General features: G+C 33.2%; 1 protein-coding gene across 2 annotated transcripts in view; it reads right to left on the bottom strand.

Moving 5' to 3' along the window:
• Nucleotides 1–18,595, bottom strand: part of LOC106688480 (tetratricopeptide repeat protein 5) — an 86,110-nt gene that overhangs the window by 44,138 nt on the left and 23,377 nt on the right. For both annotated transcript variants that reach the window (XM_067047764.1, XM_067047765.1), the window contains exons 2-4: nt 14,072–14,204; nt 12,854–13,065; nt 2,207–2,455 (exon numbers count right to left, since the gene is read on the bottom strand). In XM_067047764.1, coding sequence (XP_066903865.1) covers nt 2,207–2,455; nt 12,854–13,065; nt 14,072–14,204 — 594 coding nt within the window. The remainder of the gene's footprint in view (nt 1–2,206; nt 2,456–12,853; nt 13,066–14,071; nt 14,205–18,595) is intronic.

Genomic DNA, 18,595 nt, shown 5'->3' with positions numbered 1-18,595 from the left:
AGATAGAGGAAGTTGGGATATTGGGTTTAAGCCACGTTTCTGAGACTGCAATGGTGTGGTAGAAATTTTGGAGGAAGTAATCGAGAAATTCGTCATAATGTGCCGGAAGGGATTGGGAGTTAACATGACAGGTCGTTAGGATGCTAGTCATGTAGGACTAAAGGAAAAAGTATGAAAAATTTATATTGTGTGCATGAGTGTATTTATCTGTGTGTTTGTATTTATATGTATGTTTGTATAATTGTTAGTTGTTTATATTTCGTTAATTATATTGTTTAAATCTAAGATGATTTATCATTAAAAAAAAATAATCATACGTCCTTAATAATTTACTTGTTGTATATATTTATCTGCATCTAGACACAACCATATCTATTTATTTGTTTTATATTTATTCTTCCAATGTATTTTTAAATTAGCCAAATTATATTAACATCATTTACATATCTTTATTAATTAAAAAAAAAATTAATTTATAAAAATGGGTACGATGACCAGCTAATACCAGACCAAGGACGAATTACATTCACTGTACATGTCCCAGGTGGCTTCTGCGACGCCATCTGATTAGGAGACGGGCTATGACACAATGCGAGGCGAGCTGCACCAGGCCAAGGTACGGTACCCTAAGCTTAAGGCTCAGCACGGTTCCCCTGCTCAGGAGGCCAAACCGAGTTTTGCAACTCCGACATATCCATCCCAGCTACCCAATATTAAAATACTGATATTCGATGGTGACCTATCCTCCTGGACGCGATTTTGAGACACGTTTGTTTTACTTGTCCACGACAACACGCATTTGGCTCCTGTAAACAAAATGCACTATCTAAAGCATATGTGGGCAACCCCCTGCCACTGTAAGATTTGATCCGGCCCGCAAGACATTTTGGAAAACCCAATTAAAAAAAAATATTACACTACTAACTCATAATCACAGAATCAAGTTAGCGAGCAAGCCGACTGGCGGGGGAACAAAAGATTATAGCTTTTCAATTGTTCTACACTAGAGGATTTTCGATCATTCCTTCATTTTGGCTATATAAGGAGGTGGATGGCCCGAACTTTAATTCAGTTCTCAAAAACAGCTCAACTGGCTATATTTATTTGAGGTGTTGATAAAGAGTTCACTGTTACTGAGGAATTGCTTGCTTACAGCCGCTAAAAGGAACCACTACAGGAGAGGACAGTTTAGGCTTGCTGTGGTCAAAATTAGTTGGTGTATACAAAGATGGTGCACCTTCTATGGTCAGCTTACGTAAAGGTTTCACCTGAATTTTGAATGAAAAAGCAACTGAATTAAATGTGCAAAAAGATGATTTGATAGTCCTTCCTTGCATTATCAACCAAAGAACTTGTGTTCTAAGTCTATTCAACTCCAGAATGTTATGAATGTGGTAGTAAAAACCACCAATTTTATTCAATCCCGATGGCTTAACCATCGTCAGCTGAAGGCGTTTTTGCATGAAATATCAGCCGAATATGATGACGTAACATATTATTGTGAAGTCAGATGGCTAAGCAAAGGGAAAATGCTGCAACGGTTTTATGAGCTTAGAAATGAGATAGCAGATTTTAGTTAAGCAGGAGTGAGGGAGCTCCGCGTTAGTGGAAGAGTAAGATAAATAAAGTGGTTTCATGTAACTCCACTTTTCAAAAAAGGGGAGTGTATGTAATGGAAGAGACATAATAGTGGTGGCGGCGCATGTGCAGGAGATAGCAGGGAGATATAATATATAAGAGGGAGAGAAATGTCATATGTTTTTATTAATGATTTAATTTATGGACATTGATATGGAGTCAGGTGTGATATTGGTTTCTGTGTGCTGAGGTTAGAAGACCAACTGTGAATTTGGAAGTCAAAATCACAAAAAAATTTCATTGAAATTGGTGATCCCACTGCAGTAAATTTTTTTACAATCTAAATGGCCAGGATAATTATACAATTAAGTAATTGAGGGCCAAATATATAAATAAAAAATATTTTCTCAACTCTTAATGTCTAAAATATTTATGAAAATATGTAATTTAGGATGAAATACTGAAAATTAGAAGTGTCCTTGCTTACTTCCTAATTGCTTGAAATGGACTTTGGTTGAGAAGAATGGTAACAATTTTGCTTTAGTATAAAAAAGTAAAACAAAAATTCTTTTTCTACTACTTAAGATAATTAATTCACCAACAAAGAATTACTAAAATTTATATTTACCGCTTGTTTGTAGGCTGCTATCGCTTGAAGAGCCAATTGATACTCAGAGCTCACTCCGAAAAATAGAGCAAGATAAGCATTACCTAAAATACTCCAAGATACTCCATCTGTAGGATCTAATTTCACAGACCTTTTAGCAAAATCTGCGGCATCTTCAAAACATTTATGTTTTTCAGCATCAGTTGGCATGCTGAGTCCCTGTTTCCTGACCACAACAGATAAATTCCGCAGAGAAATTTTATTTTCTGACTGCAAACAAGAATTATTATTAGTAAAAACATTCTAGGAAATGATAAAAAAACAAAAACATAATCGTTGATTTTCGTACTCATGGAATGAAGCACTTAGATAATTTTCAATACCAAAATTTAATGTCTTACATAATAGGCATTCAGGAGCGAGTGTGAAGCAGATTTTCAACAAAGATACAAATTATTATTGGAAGGTCATCAAATGAGTACGAAAATATATTTTCTATTGACATTATTGGAATTTAAATTTAAAAATAGCACTATAATGTATATGCACAAGTGATAGAGGAATAAAGAAAACTCCAAGACATGATTTGATCCCAGTCATAGCAATTAAAATGTTACCCAGGAAAGCTATCTTTTTCATAACGCCAATTTTTAACAGTTGCATGTGTACTGGATATTTTCCTGATACATGGAAGAAAGCCAAACTAAGAGTTCACAAGCCTGGTAAAAACGCTAAACAAATTAGCAGCTTAGACCCATCAGTCTGTTACCCATTTTTGGAAAATTGATAGAATCAGTTAAAAAAAAGCATCTTTCTTATTTTATCAGTGCATCAAGATTATTCTGAATTTTCAATTTATAAGATTAGATCTGGCATCGAGGTCTCCTATATAAGCTAAAGAGGGTGGACACTCAGAAGTACTTATATGACATTGTGGGCTCATTCCTCTATGGCAGAACATTTTCTGTTAGGATAAATTATACGAATTCTACCCTCAGACAAATCCATGCCAGTACTCCACAAGGTTCAATCCTTTCTCCCATTCTGTTTAACTTTTATCTTCAGGACATCATCCAGTCCACACATATCTCCATAGCTATGTTCCCTGACGATACAGCAGTTTTCTCTCAACATAATGACATAATAATAGCTAGAAATACTTTGCAGAGTCACCTTAATGATCTAGAACAATACTTCACTAAATGGACGATCAGTCTAAACATTGAAAAATGTACTTCAAAAGTTTTTAATCTCAGACGCCCACCAGACTCACTGGAAGTAACCCTTTAAGATAAATATGTGCAATGAAATCCTGCCGGTAAAACAGTAAGATACCTGGGGAATTCACCTCTATCACCACCTTACCTGGAATCACCTAAAAATTTTAACTCAAACCTATGCAAGGCTAGCAATGCTATATCCCATTATAAACAGAAAATGCAAATTAAAACCAGAAATGACAATTCTTATTTTTAAAACAATACTCAGAACACTGCTGATGTATGGCTGTGAAATTTGGGGAGTGACATCCTTTATGAAAAGGAAAAAATCACAATCATTTCAAAATAAAGTCTTAAGAATCGCAGTGGATGCTTCTTGTTTTGTAAGAAATAGCCAATTGCACAGGGAATTACAAATGGAATCGGTAGAAAACTATATCAAAAAACGGTTCATAAAATTCCACTTCCAGTTACCTACAGTTAAAGGAGCAGTGACTTAGAACTTAAAAAATCCAACCTCATCCCGAGGACTGAAGCCCAGGCTGCTGCAGGATATCTTGTTATAAGTTCTATATTTATCAATTCTATTATTGACAGTCAACAATTTTTTTTCCTCTTTACTTTTTCATAAATTAACTTTTTTCCCCCACATTAGAAGTGAATTATTTGTTTTATTAAATCCATAAATGCTGCTGTTTTTGTGATTAATTTTTCTTTTTCTCTCTTCTTAAGAATTATTATTTTTATCTATTTATTCTTTTAATTTTTTTCTTATAACATTGTAAATAGATAGGGGTGCCTTTTGCACGAGACTACATCCCCCGTCCCATAATCAATGGTCAAAAAAAGAAAAGAAAAGAAATGTAACTGCTATATTAACCATGTAAGGCCCACAAGGCTGATCTGGTATTAAATAACAAAGGGGTGACAGTGAGATATTTTATGACAAGAATCAGTAAGTTATGATAAATGAGCCATATAACACATCCACTTACTGTAGAGATAGATCAGACTTAGATGGATATTACAATAGTCTTACTGTCACTAATGAAGAACCACCGTGGTAGATATGGCCAATATAATCATTAAAGTGATAAACCCCCAAGGGACAACATGTCTCAGGACAAGAAGGAAAAGTTTATGAAATGTACTACACACTGGATTTATGACCACCAAGCATTCATGATGTAATTATCTTTGTATAGGTATAACTATGTACAAAGGAGTTGTATAGAGTATTCTATGTACACCTTGTATATGGAACTGCAACTACATTGTACTTTATTACTATATTATAGAGCCCAGGGGCCTGCTTCAAAATGAAAGTCAATAATATTAGTACATAAATACAAGTACACAAACTATAAAGTATTTACAAGCACTTATATATTTTGTTTCATGATGGGGACGACTATTAGTGATATTAAATGAGTTTAAAAGTAAAAATTATCTGGCAGAATTGTATAAGTCAGTGAAATTGTACCAAATACAAAATACAAGATTAATAGTATTAGTTTTTACTTTATTATGAAACAGAGCCCAGGTGGTAATAGCCAATTGTATATTTCAAAACTAGAGCAAAACTGCAACACAAACAAATATTTTACATGGTATCTACACAAAAACTGTTTTCCTACCATTAATGCTCTAAAAAAGACACTTGTGATGTCATGTAAAAAGATTGAAATCATATGATTGTTATTGTATTATAAACTCTGTAGGTTTACTTGTACATGGGGTTGATTTATTTATATTTATTTATAGGAACAATACTCTTCTTCAAAGATTATTTCATAATTGTTTTGTTTTCATCATTCAAATGTTAAAAGATAAAAGTAAAATGAAGAAAAAAAAATTAATGTTTCTTTACTTTTTTACACTTTTAGCACCTCTTTTAGTGCTTATGTAAAAAAAAATTTGCTACTGACATTGACATTAATTGCAAAACATCACAAGTACTTGGAAAAAAAGGCAAACCATTCAGTGAAGTAGTTGTATGAAGCATGCCTTCAACTGAAATGCCAGGCACACGTTCACTTTTGGTTGGCTGGTTAGGTTGGAGTGGACTGTAGATAATAAAATAAAGCATAGTTAACTGAAAAGGAAAATCTATTGTCTAAGTTACAAGTAGTGTAGGGGGTAGCCGAAAGAAAACATTTATGGTTAGATGTATTAATGAATTTGGAATAACTGGGCTATGGAAAACTATAGATTTAATGATTATGAGAGATAGTTGACCGTGGATGATAAATGAGGAGAAGATGGTTGGGGGTGCGGTCAATGAAACACAAATAAGTATGATTAACTTATTTTAATGTGCCGACGTTTGGGCTAGAGTTTCTAGCCTTCTTCAGGGCTAAAAACAAAACAAGATAACAACCACAGTAAGTATAGAAAAATAATTGTTATATTTTTTTATTTTTCTATACTTACTGTGGTTGTTATCTTGTTTTGTTTTTTAGCCCTGAAGAAGGCTAGAAACTCTAGCTGAAACGTCGGCACATTAAAATAAGTTAATCATACTTATTTGTGTTTCATTGACCGCACCCCCAACCATCTTCTCCTCATAATAGATTTAATGATTGGAGAAGACGATTGAGGGGTGCTGTCAGCAAAGAAACAGCATAAATAAACAAAAAAATATTTATTTATGCTGACGTTTACGTTTCGACCTGAAAATCAGGTCTTCATCAGGGCTATAAAAACAAAAAGACAACCATCATTTAGAGAGAAAAAATTTGATTAATAACTATAAACAAAGACAGTAGTAGATTGATTACATTATTATTTATATACATATAAATGTGAGTAATAAATAAATGATACAGTGGAAAGAATCTATAAAGAATTAGTTAAATTAATAATGGAGCTTATGAAAAAAACAATACTGTAAAAAGAAAGAACAGGGGATAAGAAGAAATAAATGGAGAAAGTAAGAAATGTAAGACTAAGGTTATAGGAAGAGAATCCAGGCTACATTGATATAAATTGCAGGAAAAGCCACTAGAGTGCAGGTCGGCAAAAGATGTTACATAAATAGAAATCTAAAGGTCAAAATGTATAAATATATAAAGGGCGTGTAAAAACCGATATATTAACGGGGAGTATGTAAAAACAATGTTATAAAAAATAAGAAGAAATATGGAGAATAGGAAATAAAGAAATAAGACATAAGATAAGAGAAAAAAATAACTTACAGTTGTAGGCAGATATTTCTGCTTAACTGTTTGAAATTACAGGAATAGTTGTTAAAGTGCTGGTCGACAAAGACATTAGATAAACAGAAATGCAATGGTCAAAAAATGAACGTTGAGGTAAAATAGTTAATAAGAGATTAAAACATATAAAAAGATTTAAATGTAAAATTATAAGAGCCAAAAGATATTAAAATGTATATGTGTATAAGATTACTGGTGTTTTAATAAATTAGTAATTTGGGAATAGGCTAGGGACAGGTTTTGTTTGTCAGTTTTGTGATTAATGGGGGAAGACTCTAATTGTATAAAAATACTTTCGTATAGCAGTCGCTTATCATGGTAAGGAACAGTGGTTAAAATGGAAGTATTATCAAAATCAAAAGAGTGGTTGAAAATTAAACTATGTTAAGATAATTTAGAAGCAGTGAAGTTATGGGAAGATACGTAATACTTGTGTTGGATTATGCCATCTTTGATTAAATTTTTTGTTTCACCAATACAAGATGCGTTACAATTAGGAGTAGAACAAGGGATACGTTACACAACGTGAGAACGGTATTGAGGAGGAATAGGATCTTTAAGATCCCAAGAAAGTTTGTTATAGGCTTAGAAGGCTAGGCGGAGGTTAGGGATGGGGGAACGTAATTGTTTATGAATGTTATCTGTAGGAAAGGGGAAATAGGGTAATAATCTATATAGGGGATGGAAAAAGATTGTAGAGAAATTTTTGTAGAAGGGGTACGGTTTTTATAATTGTAAATGAGTTTGTCGATCAGTTTAGGAGGGAAGTTGTTGTTTAAGAGAATTTGTTTTGTTGTCCACTGGCTCCTGGGACTCCACGCAGGGGTGCATAGTTGATATTTAGTTTAAGGGTGTTCGCCCATTCTGACTCCAAGAACCTGCTTCTCACATACATATCTATTAGCTTTCGGGATCTCTTTGAAATAGCAAACACTAATACCCTGCCACCTGCAATTGGCCCATTCTTCGAAAGCATTCTCACGCAAAGACTGCCGTAGAGCTCTCACACTTTGGTAGACCTGATCTACCCCCAGTCCATCAGAATATGCCACGATTTTGGCTCCGTAATCAAATGTAGACTGGAATAGGGCATCCGGAACATTCGACAGTTGCTGAGCAATGGACCAATGCTGCAGTAGAGCTTGCCATTGACAGCGGATCAGACCCAGTCCTCGATACCTCTTCGGTGTGTACAGCATCACCAATGAGGTGTTGGCAGGGAGCCTGATGATGGCCTTGATACTCCTGCAGATATTGGTATCAATGTCCTCCAATATCGCAGGATGTATCTTTGTAAGGGGAGCAGTCTGGAGAGGGTAAGTAAGGCCCAGGAAAAAATATTGGTTGACAACGTTGTTCCAGTTTGAGCAGACATGACCTCACTAATTTATCAAGGCAATTAGTTAGCTTTGTCACCACCTCTTATCCAAATACTAGCTTTGTTGACTGCAACTCTCCTTTTTCCATTATGATACCAACACTTTTCTTTGCATTTATTGCCAAACCAATCTCCGCGAGCAGCATTTGGACATTATTTATTATTCTTTCCGCAGAACTCCTGTCACGAGCCGTTTCAGCCTGATCGTCCGCGAACCCTGTGAGGACCATACTCTCTTGGTCATTTTTCAGGTCATATCCAAACTTATTAGCAAACTCCTGATCACAGAGCTCGCGGTACAAGTGATCAATGGCAAGGTTTAACAGCGAAGGCAACAAGGGCCCGCCCTGAGGCACCCCCCACCGCAAGACACTAATCTGGCTAGTCGAATGGGTTCCTAAATTAATCTTTATTTTATTTGTGGTTAGGAAGGCCGCGATCACATTTGTGAGGTCGGACGACACACCTCTTGCCTCCAGCGAGCCCACTCACTAGAAAGAGACAGAATATCATTTAATTTTTTTATCATATTTTTCATAAAAAAAATTATCTTTGTTAGATAACAATTTGACTATTGTTTCATTTGTATCAGCAGGTGTACTTTTTTTATTCTTTATCATATTATCATATTTATTCTTTATAATTGTGATTTTTCTATCACCCAGTTTTCTCTTTTTTTTTAAAATTTAAATATTTTAAAACATTATTTCTTCCATTTATACATTGTAAAAATAAAAAAATCCAAGAGTATTATAAATAATCAAGGGATCAATTGAAATAACTTGAACATGAATTGCTACTATTGTGCAGGTTTAGACATGTGATAAATATGTGATTAAAAAGTGAATTTCTGAATTCTTGTGTATAACATATTTACAAATTAATTTCTTGTGAAAGTGAGTTTCGGAATTATTGTGTATAACATATTTATCAATTAATTTCTTTTAATTAGTAGTTAATTACAAACTGCCCTGAATGTTTTTAAATCTTTCTAATAACTTTTGTAATGTTTATGGTGAAGTGATGCCTAAGTCTCAAAGGCAAACTTTATTCCATTAGTGAAAGTGTGTTTAGGTATAAAATGGAGGAACAAGGGTGTAATGTGTATGAGGTGGTCTAGTATTATTTAGAAAATAAATTAGTTATCTTCAGATAAATGCATTTTCGAGTCAAAAAGACCTGTTATGCTTCATATTATTTGTCTATGGGATGCCATTGGATAATTATTGAAGATATTTATCCAAAATTATCTAGATTAATTAAGCCCTAAAATTGTAAGAATTGGATTTCTTTTCTAAAGCCTTACTGTGTGTTAACCAATTTACCAGTTAGTAGGAAGACCTTCATAGAATATTATTAACACAGAGTAGGACAGTACTTGGTTACTACTTCAATTTTCAGTTAAAATTATATGAGTACTAAGCACAAAATGTATCAAGTATTCACATAAACAGCATTTATAAATACTTCTGTAGTCAATTACATCGAATTTTAATACGATTGAGTACTTTTGTAACTGAGGCATGGAAATAGAAAAGGCTGTATGTGCCGAAAAACTAGTTTTGAGAAAAATGAAAACAGCACGTAGCCACAATTTCTGTTCGAAAATTATGAAAAAATTACAGCTCTAGGAACTAAACCATTCATGATTGGAACTTGCATTGGTTACCAGTCAATTGGCACTGGTTTCTTCATTGTTTTCCCATCAAAATCTAATTTTTCATATATCTGGCACTTAAACCTTTTCCATTTCCATGACTCAATTGATGATATCAAACACAACAATTATGAATAAACTTGTAATCCATTATTTCTTGTATTTAAATAATTTAAAAAAATGAAGACTAGTACAAAGTTCAGTCATTTTAATTCCCCCTTAGCAGCCTCGTAACTGCAGTGGCATCAGTTCGAATCAAGCCTGGGGATGTTGACTTTTATTTCGTGGCGGTCCCATAGGATGTAAACTAGACCCCCCATCATAGTTAGAATACGTTGGTTACCTGTAGATAATCTCCTGCAGGTCATAAATGACCAGGCCAGAGAACAGCAAAAAAAGTTTAAACATAAGAAGATGGTCAGGGTTTTTGTCAAAAAACAAGTTATAAACTATTTGTTCTTTTTTGACCGCAACCATGACCATCTTCTTATTTTTAAATTTTTACGGTCAACTATAAATACATATATAGAAAAAAAAGTTTTTTTAACGGGTGAGGCTGTTTGTATCTGAAGGAGTTGAGGCTTCGCCTTAGCAACAACCTCATGACTGCAACGATGCAGTTTCGATTTCGGCCTGGGTGGGTTGACTTTTATTTCAGGGCAGTGAAAACTTAACCCTCCCACTCTGGTCAGAATAGGTTGGTTTGGTTACCTCTAGGATAACTTCCCCATATGTCAGAAATATGACCAGGTAGGGAGTAAATAAAAAAAAAGTCCCTTTAATGAAATATGTCACTAATATTTGGAAAGGTGATTACCTTTTTAACAAAATTGATAAAATAGATTACATATGGATGTAAGAGACACGAGGGAACCAATCAGAATTTGTAAATTTATTTGTTGCCTAAATATTAGTATAAAAATAACTGTGCAGTTATACTTACTATTTGTAAAAATACATTGTTATAATTGTAAAAAATAGAACCTGAAAACAAAGGGGAACTCTGAAACATCAGTTTTCAAAAAAGATAATTGTACTTTATATTATTAAAGGTATTGCTAATTATCTTCAATGAAGTATTTAGATTATTTAATCAGGACTTTCAAGGATATTGATGGACATATATAATATAAATTAAATATATATTGTATATTCTTATAATATACATATTTAATATTATTTCATATAGCTACGAAAAATTATTTTGATACTACATTAGTCTAACATGGAGGAATTGATTGATTAGAATATAAACAAACAAAAGAAAAATAATAGAGTCCATACTCCATTGTAATTTGGTAAATTAATGTAAAAACACTGCAAATTATATCACTAATTTATAATTTACAAATAGTTATAAATGAGAAAAACTGTATTGAATTGTTTATTTGTATTTGAATTATTTATTTTAATGATTCCACAACACTTAATTGTTTTCCTCTACCTTCATAAATGGCAGAGATATGGGAGTTTGAAATTTCTAATCAGCTGCCACTTTGAAATAAACAGTGAATGGCAATGCAAAGTTCCAAGGGGAATCAGAAACTTTAGGAGGAAATCTAAAAAAAAAAAATCGCTCCAGTGGTCTTGGGCTAAACCTATGGATGGAATTTTTTATATTCAATTTTTAGATTCTATGTATCTTAAAACATAATACCACAAAATTTAGGTTTTAGGAAGGAGGGTCAAATTACTTTTTTTGTGGTTGAATGAAAAGGTATATATTGAAAATAAAAAAATAAATGATAAAAAATTAAATGACTAATTAAACTGAAAAGTAATTGAACTAATCTAATCACCTACTTGAATACTGGTTCTGGTAAGAACCCAGGATACACAATGTCTAGCTTTTGATTTAACTTTCTATAATAATGATAAAAACTCTAAGAAGTTTTGTTTTCAATGTTATCAATGTCTGATAATTATTTATTTATTATTTAAATAATATTTATTTTATTATTGCTTGGTTAGCATATTGTTTTTTTCAAGAGTCAAAGGTTCTTTATATTCCATAATAGGGTATCTATTACAATATTAGTAATATTACTATTACACCAAATCATAATTATGAGAATAAAATGAATTTCGCCAATCCCTTATACTTGTCACTATGTGCTTGGCCTAAAGGACAATAGGTGAACATGCAAACTTATTGTTAGAAGAAAAGTGTAAAGCAATAGAAATTGAAACTCCTAGCTATCAAGTGAACCACTATGATGCAGAGCTGAAATGGTTGGAGCTATTTTTTTATTTAGTATTGGTGTTCGCCATTTTAAAGAGACCCCGAAAGCTAATAAGTATGTGAGTGAGAAGCAGGTACTCTCGGGGTCAGAATGGGCGAATGCCCTGAAACTTAATAACAAATATGTACCCCTGCATGGAGTACCAGGAGCCAGTGGACAGCAAGGAGAAGTTGCGTCCCTCTGACTTTACTTTGGGAAGGGCTCAACCACCCGGGGTCGGCGAGCCACTAATGGAAGATGAAGATGAAGATGACAGCTAAGAAGCAGTTTGAGACCAGGAGGGCTGGACTAGGCTGCGTACTGGAGGTGACAACCGGATGGATGCGGACCAGGCATGTTGGACGTACCGGATGGATGCTGGTAGATAAGGTGTAGCCCCATCTTAAGGCACTCAACCGAGTGCTGGGCTGCACCACGGTTTCTTAAAATTGTCCCAAAAAATTAAATGGCTCCACCATTAATTTTGTATAGAATATATGAAATAAAGTTTAAAACAAAAAAAAAAAACGAGCGGCCTTTGAACACTATTTATAATTCTGTCTGTCAACCCTGTGAGGAGTTGGTCACTTCTTAGGTTATATTCGAATTTATTTGAAAAATCCAGATCACAGAGCTCGTAGTATAAATTATCAATGGCTAAATTGAACAAGAAAGGCAACAAGGGCCTACCCGATAAAAGAAATTCATATTAAGTCCAATTTAAAGGTTTATTAGTAATTTTGAAAAATATAAATAACTTCTTCAAGCTGTTGTACATTATTGAAAGGAGAACTTGTTTTTCAAACACATGTGGGATACACTCAAAATTGCATATATTTACACTATACTATTACTTTTTAAAATAAAAGCAATAAGACATAGAAGTTGATTTATATATTTTTCCCCTATGAAACTAATGATAAATATATAAATAAAATCAAGCTAAATTTCAAAAACAATAAAGGATATTAACCTTTGCTAATGCTCTTTCAAAACATTGCTTTGCCATCTCAATATTTACATGATACCAATAGCATTCCCCAAGCTCGTTCCAAGCCTCAATTGCATCTGGGTCTAATTTTACAGCTTTGCATAGTGCATCAAGTGCTTTGGTACGGAATTTTATACAGCAATTGTACATTTTTCCCAGCAAAAAGAAATATTTGCCTTTGTCTTCAGCAGCATCTAAAAATATACATTTCATAATGAAAAGTTTTAACAAATTTGGTAAACGTGGAAAATATATTATTCTCATATACGATAAAATATGAAAAGTTTCAGCAATGGTAATGGCTAAATATTTCAGCTGAAGATAAAAATGAATAGTGAACCAAAACTATGTCCGATGTTCTGTATGTTTGCTATTTTAATTTCTTTTTTTTATTTTTAGAAAGTAATACCAAAACATTAAGGATTTTACCTCTATTTTCATAAACGGCTAAAATATGTTCATGGGAAACATTCTACATATTTTGTAACTTAAAACTTTAAATTAGTTTTTCTTGGTGCTTACTAAGGTTCATAATTGAAAATATAAACCAAAAGTTCACATAGATATCTGTAATCATCATATCATGCTGACTTCATACTTGTGGGGCAAGTTCACAACATAAACTTCTTAAAAATTGAGAAATTTTGTTTTATAAATATTGTGCACAATATTTATTTGATATTTAAAACACAATATTTATTTATTTATTCATTACAAATTATTTATTTAATATTTAAAACACAATATTTAATGTGAAAATTTTGTTTTATAAATAAAATTGGAGAGTGAAGAAAAAAATAAAGATATAAGTGTAAAACTTATTTATGTGTAACTTTATTGCTGTTTAGGCAACTTTATTGAGATTTTAACTCTGTTTTTATAAAATATATGCGAGAAATGAGACTGAACATTTTATGGATTATTTTAGAAGTTATTTTGTATTTTAGGAGATTGATAACCTTAAAAATAGCACTTATTACTACCTGTATAATTATTATGTTTGTGCAGTAGTTACTTGTAACAATCCGTTTTCAAATTTTATTATTTCAAAAGATACTTTCCCGTGAAGCCCTACTATTCAATATTTTCAAATCTTGACCAATACCATTAATTGTTGAAAATAAAAATATATATCTTATATATAACAAGAATAGTATAAAAATTTATGATTTTTTTTTTACTTGATCTTCAACTTTCTACCTGCTAATTGGAAAAAATTGGTTTCTCCTGATTCTATCAGTTCCTCTAAGGAACCACTAGAAGGTGGAATCTCCTTGCCATGACGATCATATCTTGGACATTTTTTAAATGAGGTCACCTTCTCCACAGTGTCCTAATAAATAATAAGTTTTATTATACATGATTAGAAGAATTTATAAAATAATTTTTATATAAAAATAGATTGTAGTATAATTTTTAAATATAATTGAATATATATGTATATTAAGGCTGATCGAATTATGGTATTAGTCAATCATAAATTATAATATATGTACCTGTTAGGACACAAGGATAGTTGATCCATTCCATACTTATATGTGAAATAAAAAGTATCACAAAATAGAACAATTTAAAAGTTTAATACTTAAGTAACAGATTAAACATTAATAGTATTATAAATTACACTAACACATTGACTGTTAACGTTTTGACAGACCTACACGGGAACGTACCACGTAGGACGCTAGGAAACTTTCCCTGTATACAGGGCACATACCTTATGTGGCTCATGCTTCCTCAACCCAATTAGTCATGCATTTGTCCCTCTCTATGGGGATTTAGTGTGATCTCTACCTTCATGCTAGTAGCATTAGTTCAAGTCAACAATGTATTTATAAAATATTGTAGACAAGACAGAAAACTTAGACTTTACTAGCGAGAAAAATGTTTTTATATGTATTATTATTTTACATTATAATCAACTATTATATTTGTAGGTTTATTTTATATTTTTTAAAAATGTAAAAGATTTTTTTAAAAGAAAAATACTATTCAACTAATTTTGTTCCCCTTTAGAGCTTTGAAAGTGTTTATTTAAACCTATAATTTTTATTTTTATTTAGGTTCAATTACTTTGGTATATAGTGATTTATTAAGAAGCCAATTTTCACCTACAGAAAACTATATGTTTTACAGTTGTTTTTTTTTTTATTTGATGTATTGCCTTCGGAAGGTTGGTTAGAGCCACTTCAACAGGATATACCAGCGGGAGACTTGAGAGTGCCTTGGAAATAAGATGATAGTGAGTCACCTACTAAGAAAAGGATTTTTGGTTCCCCAGAAACATAACAAAGGGAGAAAATTGCTTCAATGACTGAGGTTCACAAATTATTGTTTGAATCTTAAGGGTCGGATGATGATTAAGAGGAGGTATATAATGATTTATGAATCAATTTTTTTGGAAGATAAGATAGGATAGTTTTGTACCAATGCTGAAAGAACAACACCATGACATATTACCAGGTATTTCAAGCAATTCTAGTTTTGTTGCCCTCTAGTCCAACCCTGGCAGCACCTGGGTTTTTCTTAAATTTTTTAGACAATGACCTCAAAGATCTAATTTTAGATCATTGTAATTCCAATGGATTGAGTTCATCCAAAAAACTCCAATCCCTAATGAAAATTTTTAAAACAATTTCAAGACATGATTTAGATATTTTTTCATATAGATCACTTTAAATTGCCAAAAATTAATGACTATTGGTGAACTGTGAAGATTTCTCTTAGTCAATGAGCTGAAATAGCTTTTTTCAAATATTAGGTCTTTACACTTTGCATCAGATGAAAATCTTTCGGATCTGTTGGACAAGATTAGACTGAACTTGAATTAAAAAGCTGATTTACTTTATTGTCCTCATTGTGAAATACTTACTTTACTTTTACTTTTGCAGGTTTTTTCCCTCAATGGGTTGCTTGGCTAAGTCAGACTGTTCCATCACTTCTCTCTGTCCCACCAGTCTTCCTTCTCAATTCTCCAGCCAGCCATGTCATCCTCCATGCAGTCCTTCCACCAAGTTCAGGGTTTTCCTGTCCTCTGTCTTTCTGGTTGTTCCCATACCAGAAGTCTCTTCGGCCACCTACATTCGGGCATCCGCTGACAGTACCCATATCATTGCAGCCTGTTCCTTCCAATTCTCTCCGGAACTCCGTCGGTCACCCCTAGCCTGCTCCTAATATCCTCATTCCTGATTCTATCTAGGCGAGTAATCCTCAGGCATCTCCTCCAGCAATCCATCTCTGCCGCTTGTAGTTTGGAGTAGAGTCCTGGGTTAAGTGTCTAGGTTTCTGTGGATCAGTTAAGTGAGGGCTCAACAATACTACTAAAAATTCGCCTTTTGTTGTCTGTTGAGATGACCATATTCCAGTCAACATTCTTGCCAGACCAGCTCTCCTCCTAACCTCTGGTTCCGGCTCACCGTTCCCATCTATTGTCAACCCCAGGTATTTGAAGGAGTTACTTTCTGACATACACTTCCATTAATCTGAAGGTCCGTGGCCTCTTTGCAGGTATTCGGTCTTATCAAAATTTATTTGTAGACCACACAGGCTGTATTCTAGGCCATCTCTGCTATATGTGACCACTGCTTGGTCGTCGGCAAAGAAAAGGGAGAACAGCATATGTCCAATTATGAAATAAGTGTAATAAAATAATAAGTAAGGACGAATCAATGGTTTAGTGAAATATATAACGGAAAAAAGGCAAAAATATGGAGTCAAGCTATATGCTGTGTGACCCTATAATGGTTTCAAAATACAACCAATTTACGGACGGAAGTTGATTGCCAAGACCAGCTAATGTCTTATTATTCATGCGAACAAAAGACAGTTAGGAATTATAAAAAAATTGGTACGCATATTTTGTATTTGTTGCTACATGCTTACAATTTTCTTCAAATTCACAACTCTTCAAGAATTTATTTTCAAAAATTTAGGAAAGAGCTAATCTTTTCATTATTGAAACCTACAATTATTGCTAAACCATTGCCTTCTTTTGGGAAAATCCAACTTCCTCGAATTTGAATGCACAAGCAGAAAGATGAAAAAAAAAGTTCAGAGAATGCATTAAAATTAAAAAAAGGGTAGGTAGTAATTATTATTGTCCTAAATGCCCAGTTAACCCTGGTCTCTACCTCGGAGAATGCTTTGCACCATTCTGCGAATATGAAGCCTTTTTTTTTTTTATATGTAAATAATTTTGTAATGTATAGACATTGTACACAATGTATTTTTTTTTACAATAAAATACATTCCTCAGTAATTATAAGTAGTTTTATGATATTTTTTATGGAAAGTCCTTTGTGTACAATTATGGGAGTGATCTAGGTTGAGAGCCTTAATACATGGAAGAGAAGAACTAGTAGGCTGTAGAGCTAATTATTATTATTATTGGGCAACAGACCGTGGAGGTCCAAGTCCTCATGCGATGTATTCCCTAATACATCGCACGTTTCCTGACGTGGTTTTTTCATAGGGTGGGTTCGTCACTATTTTTTGTGAGTGCCACCCAATGGCTAACGAGCCTCACAAATGCCTTGGGAGAGGCTGTGACTGAGTTTTGTATAATTTTATGCTTGAAAAAACCCTCCATAGGGCCGGGCTCAAACTCACAACCTTTGAGATGATAGACATGCCTGTTGCCACGATGCTAACATCACCCCAGCATAGAGCCAATTATACATATTTATTGAAAACTGTTTTTGCGACTGTTGTAGGTATATATTTCTTTATTGTTTTTTGTTGTTGGGTCTTGAGAATCAGTCAATAATACAACTTTGCACTAATAAATCTTTTGGCGACGTTTTACAACTTTATTGTTTGCATAATCATGCCCTACAATGAGAAAAACACAGTTTTTAGAACATACATTCTCTTCAAATAATTTCCACAAAACTACAAGTACTTAGTGCAATCTCTGACTAATAAATATTACAATCAAAATATAGTTTAATACAAACATTACTTATAATTCTCAACTGCAGTGTGTTCTACATTACGATGTTGCCATGTTCAGGTTTAGGTTTCCTCATATGTACTGGTTTGTGTTTGTTTATTTCTCAGTAGGTAGTCATTCCGTTGTTGATATTTTGTCTGTTTCTATTTTATGTTGTTGTATTTAGTTGTTGTCTACCAACGATCATGGACCGGACAACATTCCTGTTAAATTAATTAAATGCAGTTCTTATTCCCTTCCTCTATCATATATAGAATTTTTCCTTGCAAAATGCCACTTTTCCTTCTCATTGGAAAACCGCTTTAGCTCGACCATTTAATAAAATCCCAAATCCTTCTTCACCTAATGACTTCTGCCCTATTGCTCTCCTCTCCAACCTTTCAAAACCGCTAGAACGCCTTGTCCAAAACCAACTCTCAAACTTTCTAGATGAACGTTCCCTCATCAATCCCCTCCAGTCCAGGTTTCGACCTGGCCATTCAACACAATCCGCTCTGCTTAAAATAACCCACGACCTCTAAACTGCCATGGAACACCAAAACCAATCTAATTCTATGATTCTGTGATTCTAACACCCATCTTCAAATCCCGTATCTTCGACTACCTTCTGTCCACCCGGAATTCCGGAAGAATAACAATTGAAAGATTCAAAAAAGCTTTATATATTTTCTGAATTTTATGTCTTAGATCTTCGTTTATAATTGTAAATATGTACACTAGCAGAAATTATATCTTTTCATTTATTACTTTTTAGTTTAATTGTATTTGATTTT

Source organism: Halyomorpha halys, unplaced genomic scaffold, assembly GCF_000696795.3.
Source record: "Halyomorpha halys isolate HHAL.00 unplaced genomic scaffold, Hhal_1.1 Scaffold1139.1, whole genome shotgun sequence".
NCBI classification, from domain to species: domain Eukaryota; kingdom Metazoa; phylum Arthropoda; class Insecta; order Hemiptera; family Pentatomidae; genus Halyomorpha; species Halyomorpha halys.
Note: the sequence above shows the minus strand (reverse complement) of the source record. Positions and strands in the feature narration are given on the sequence as shown.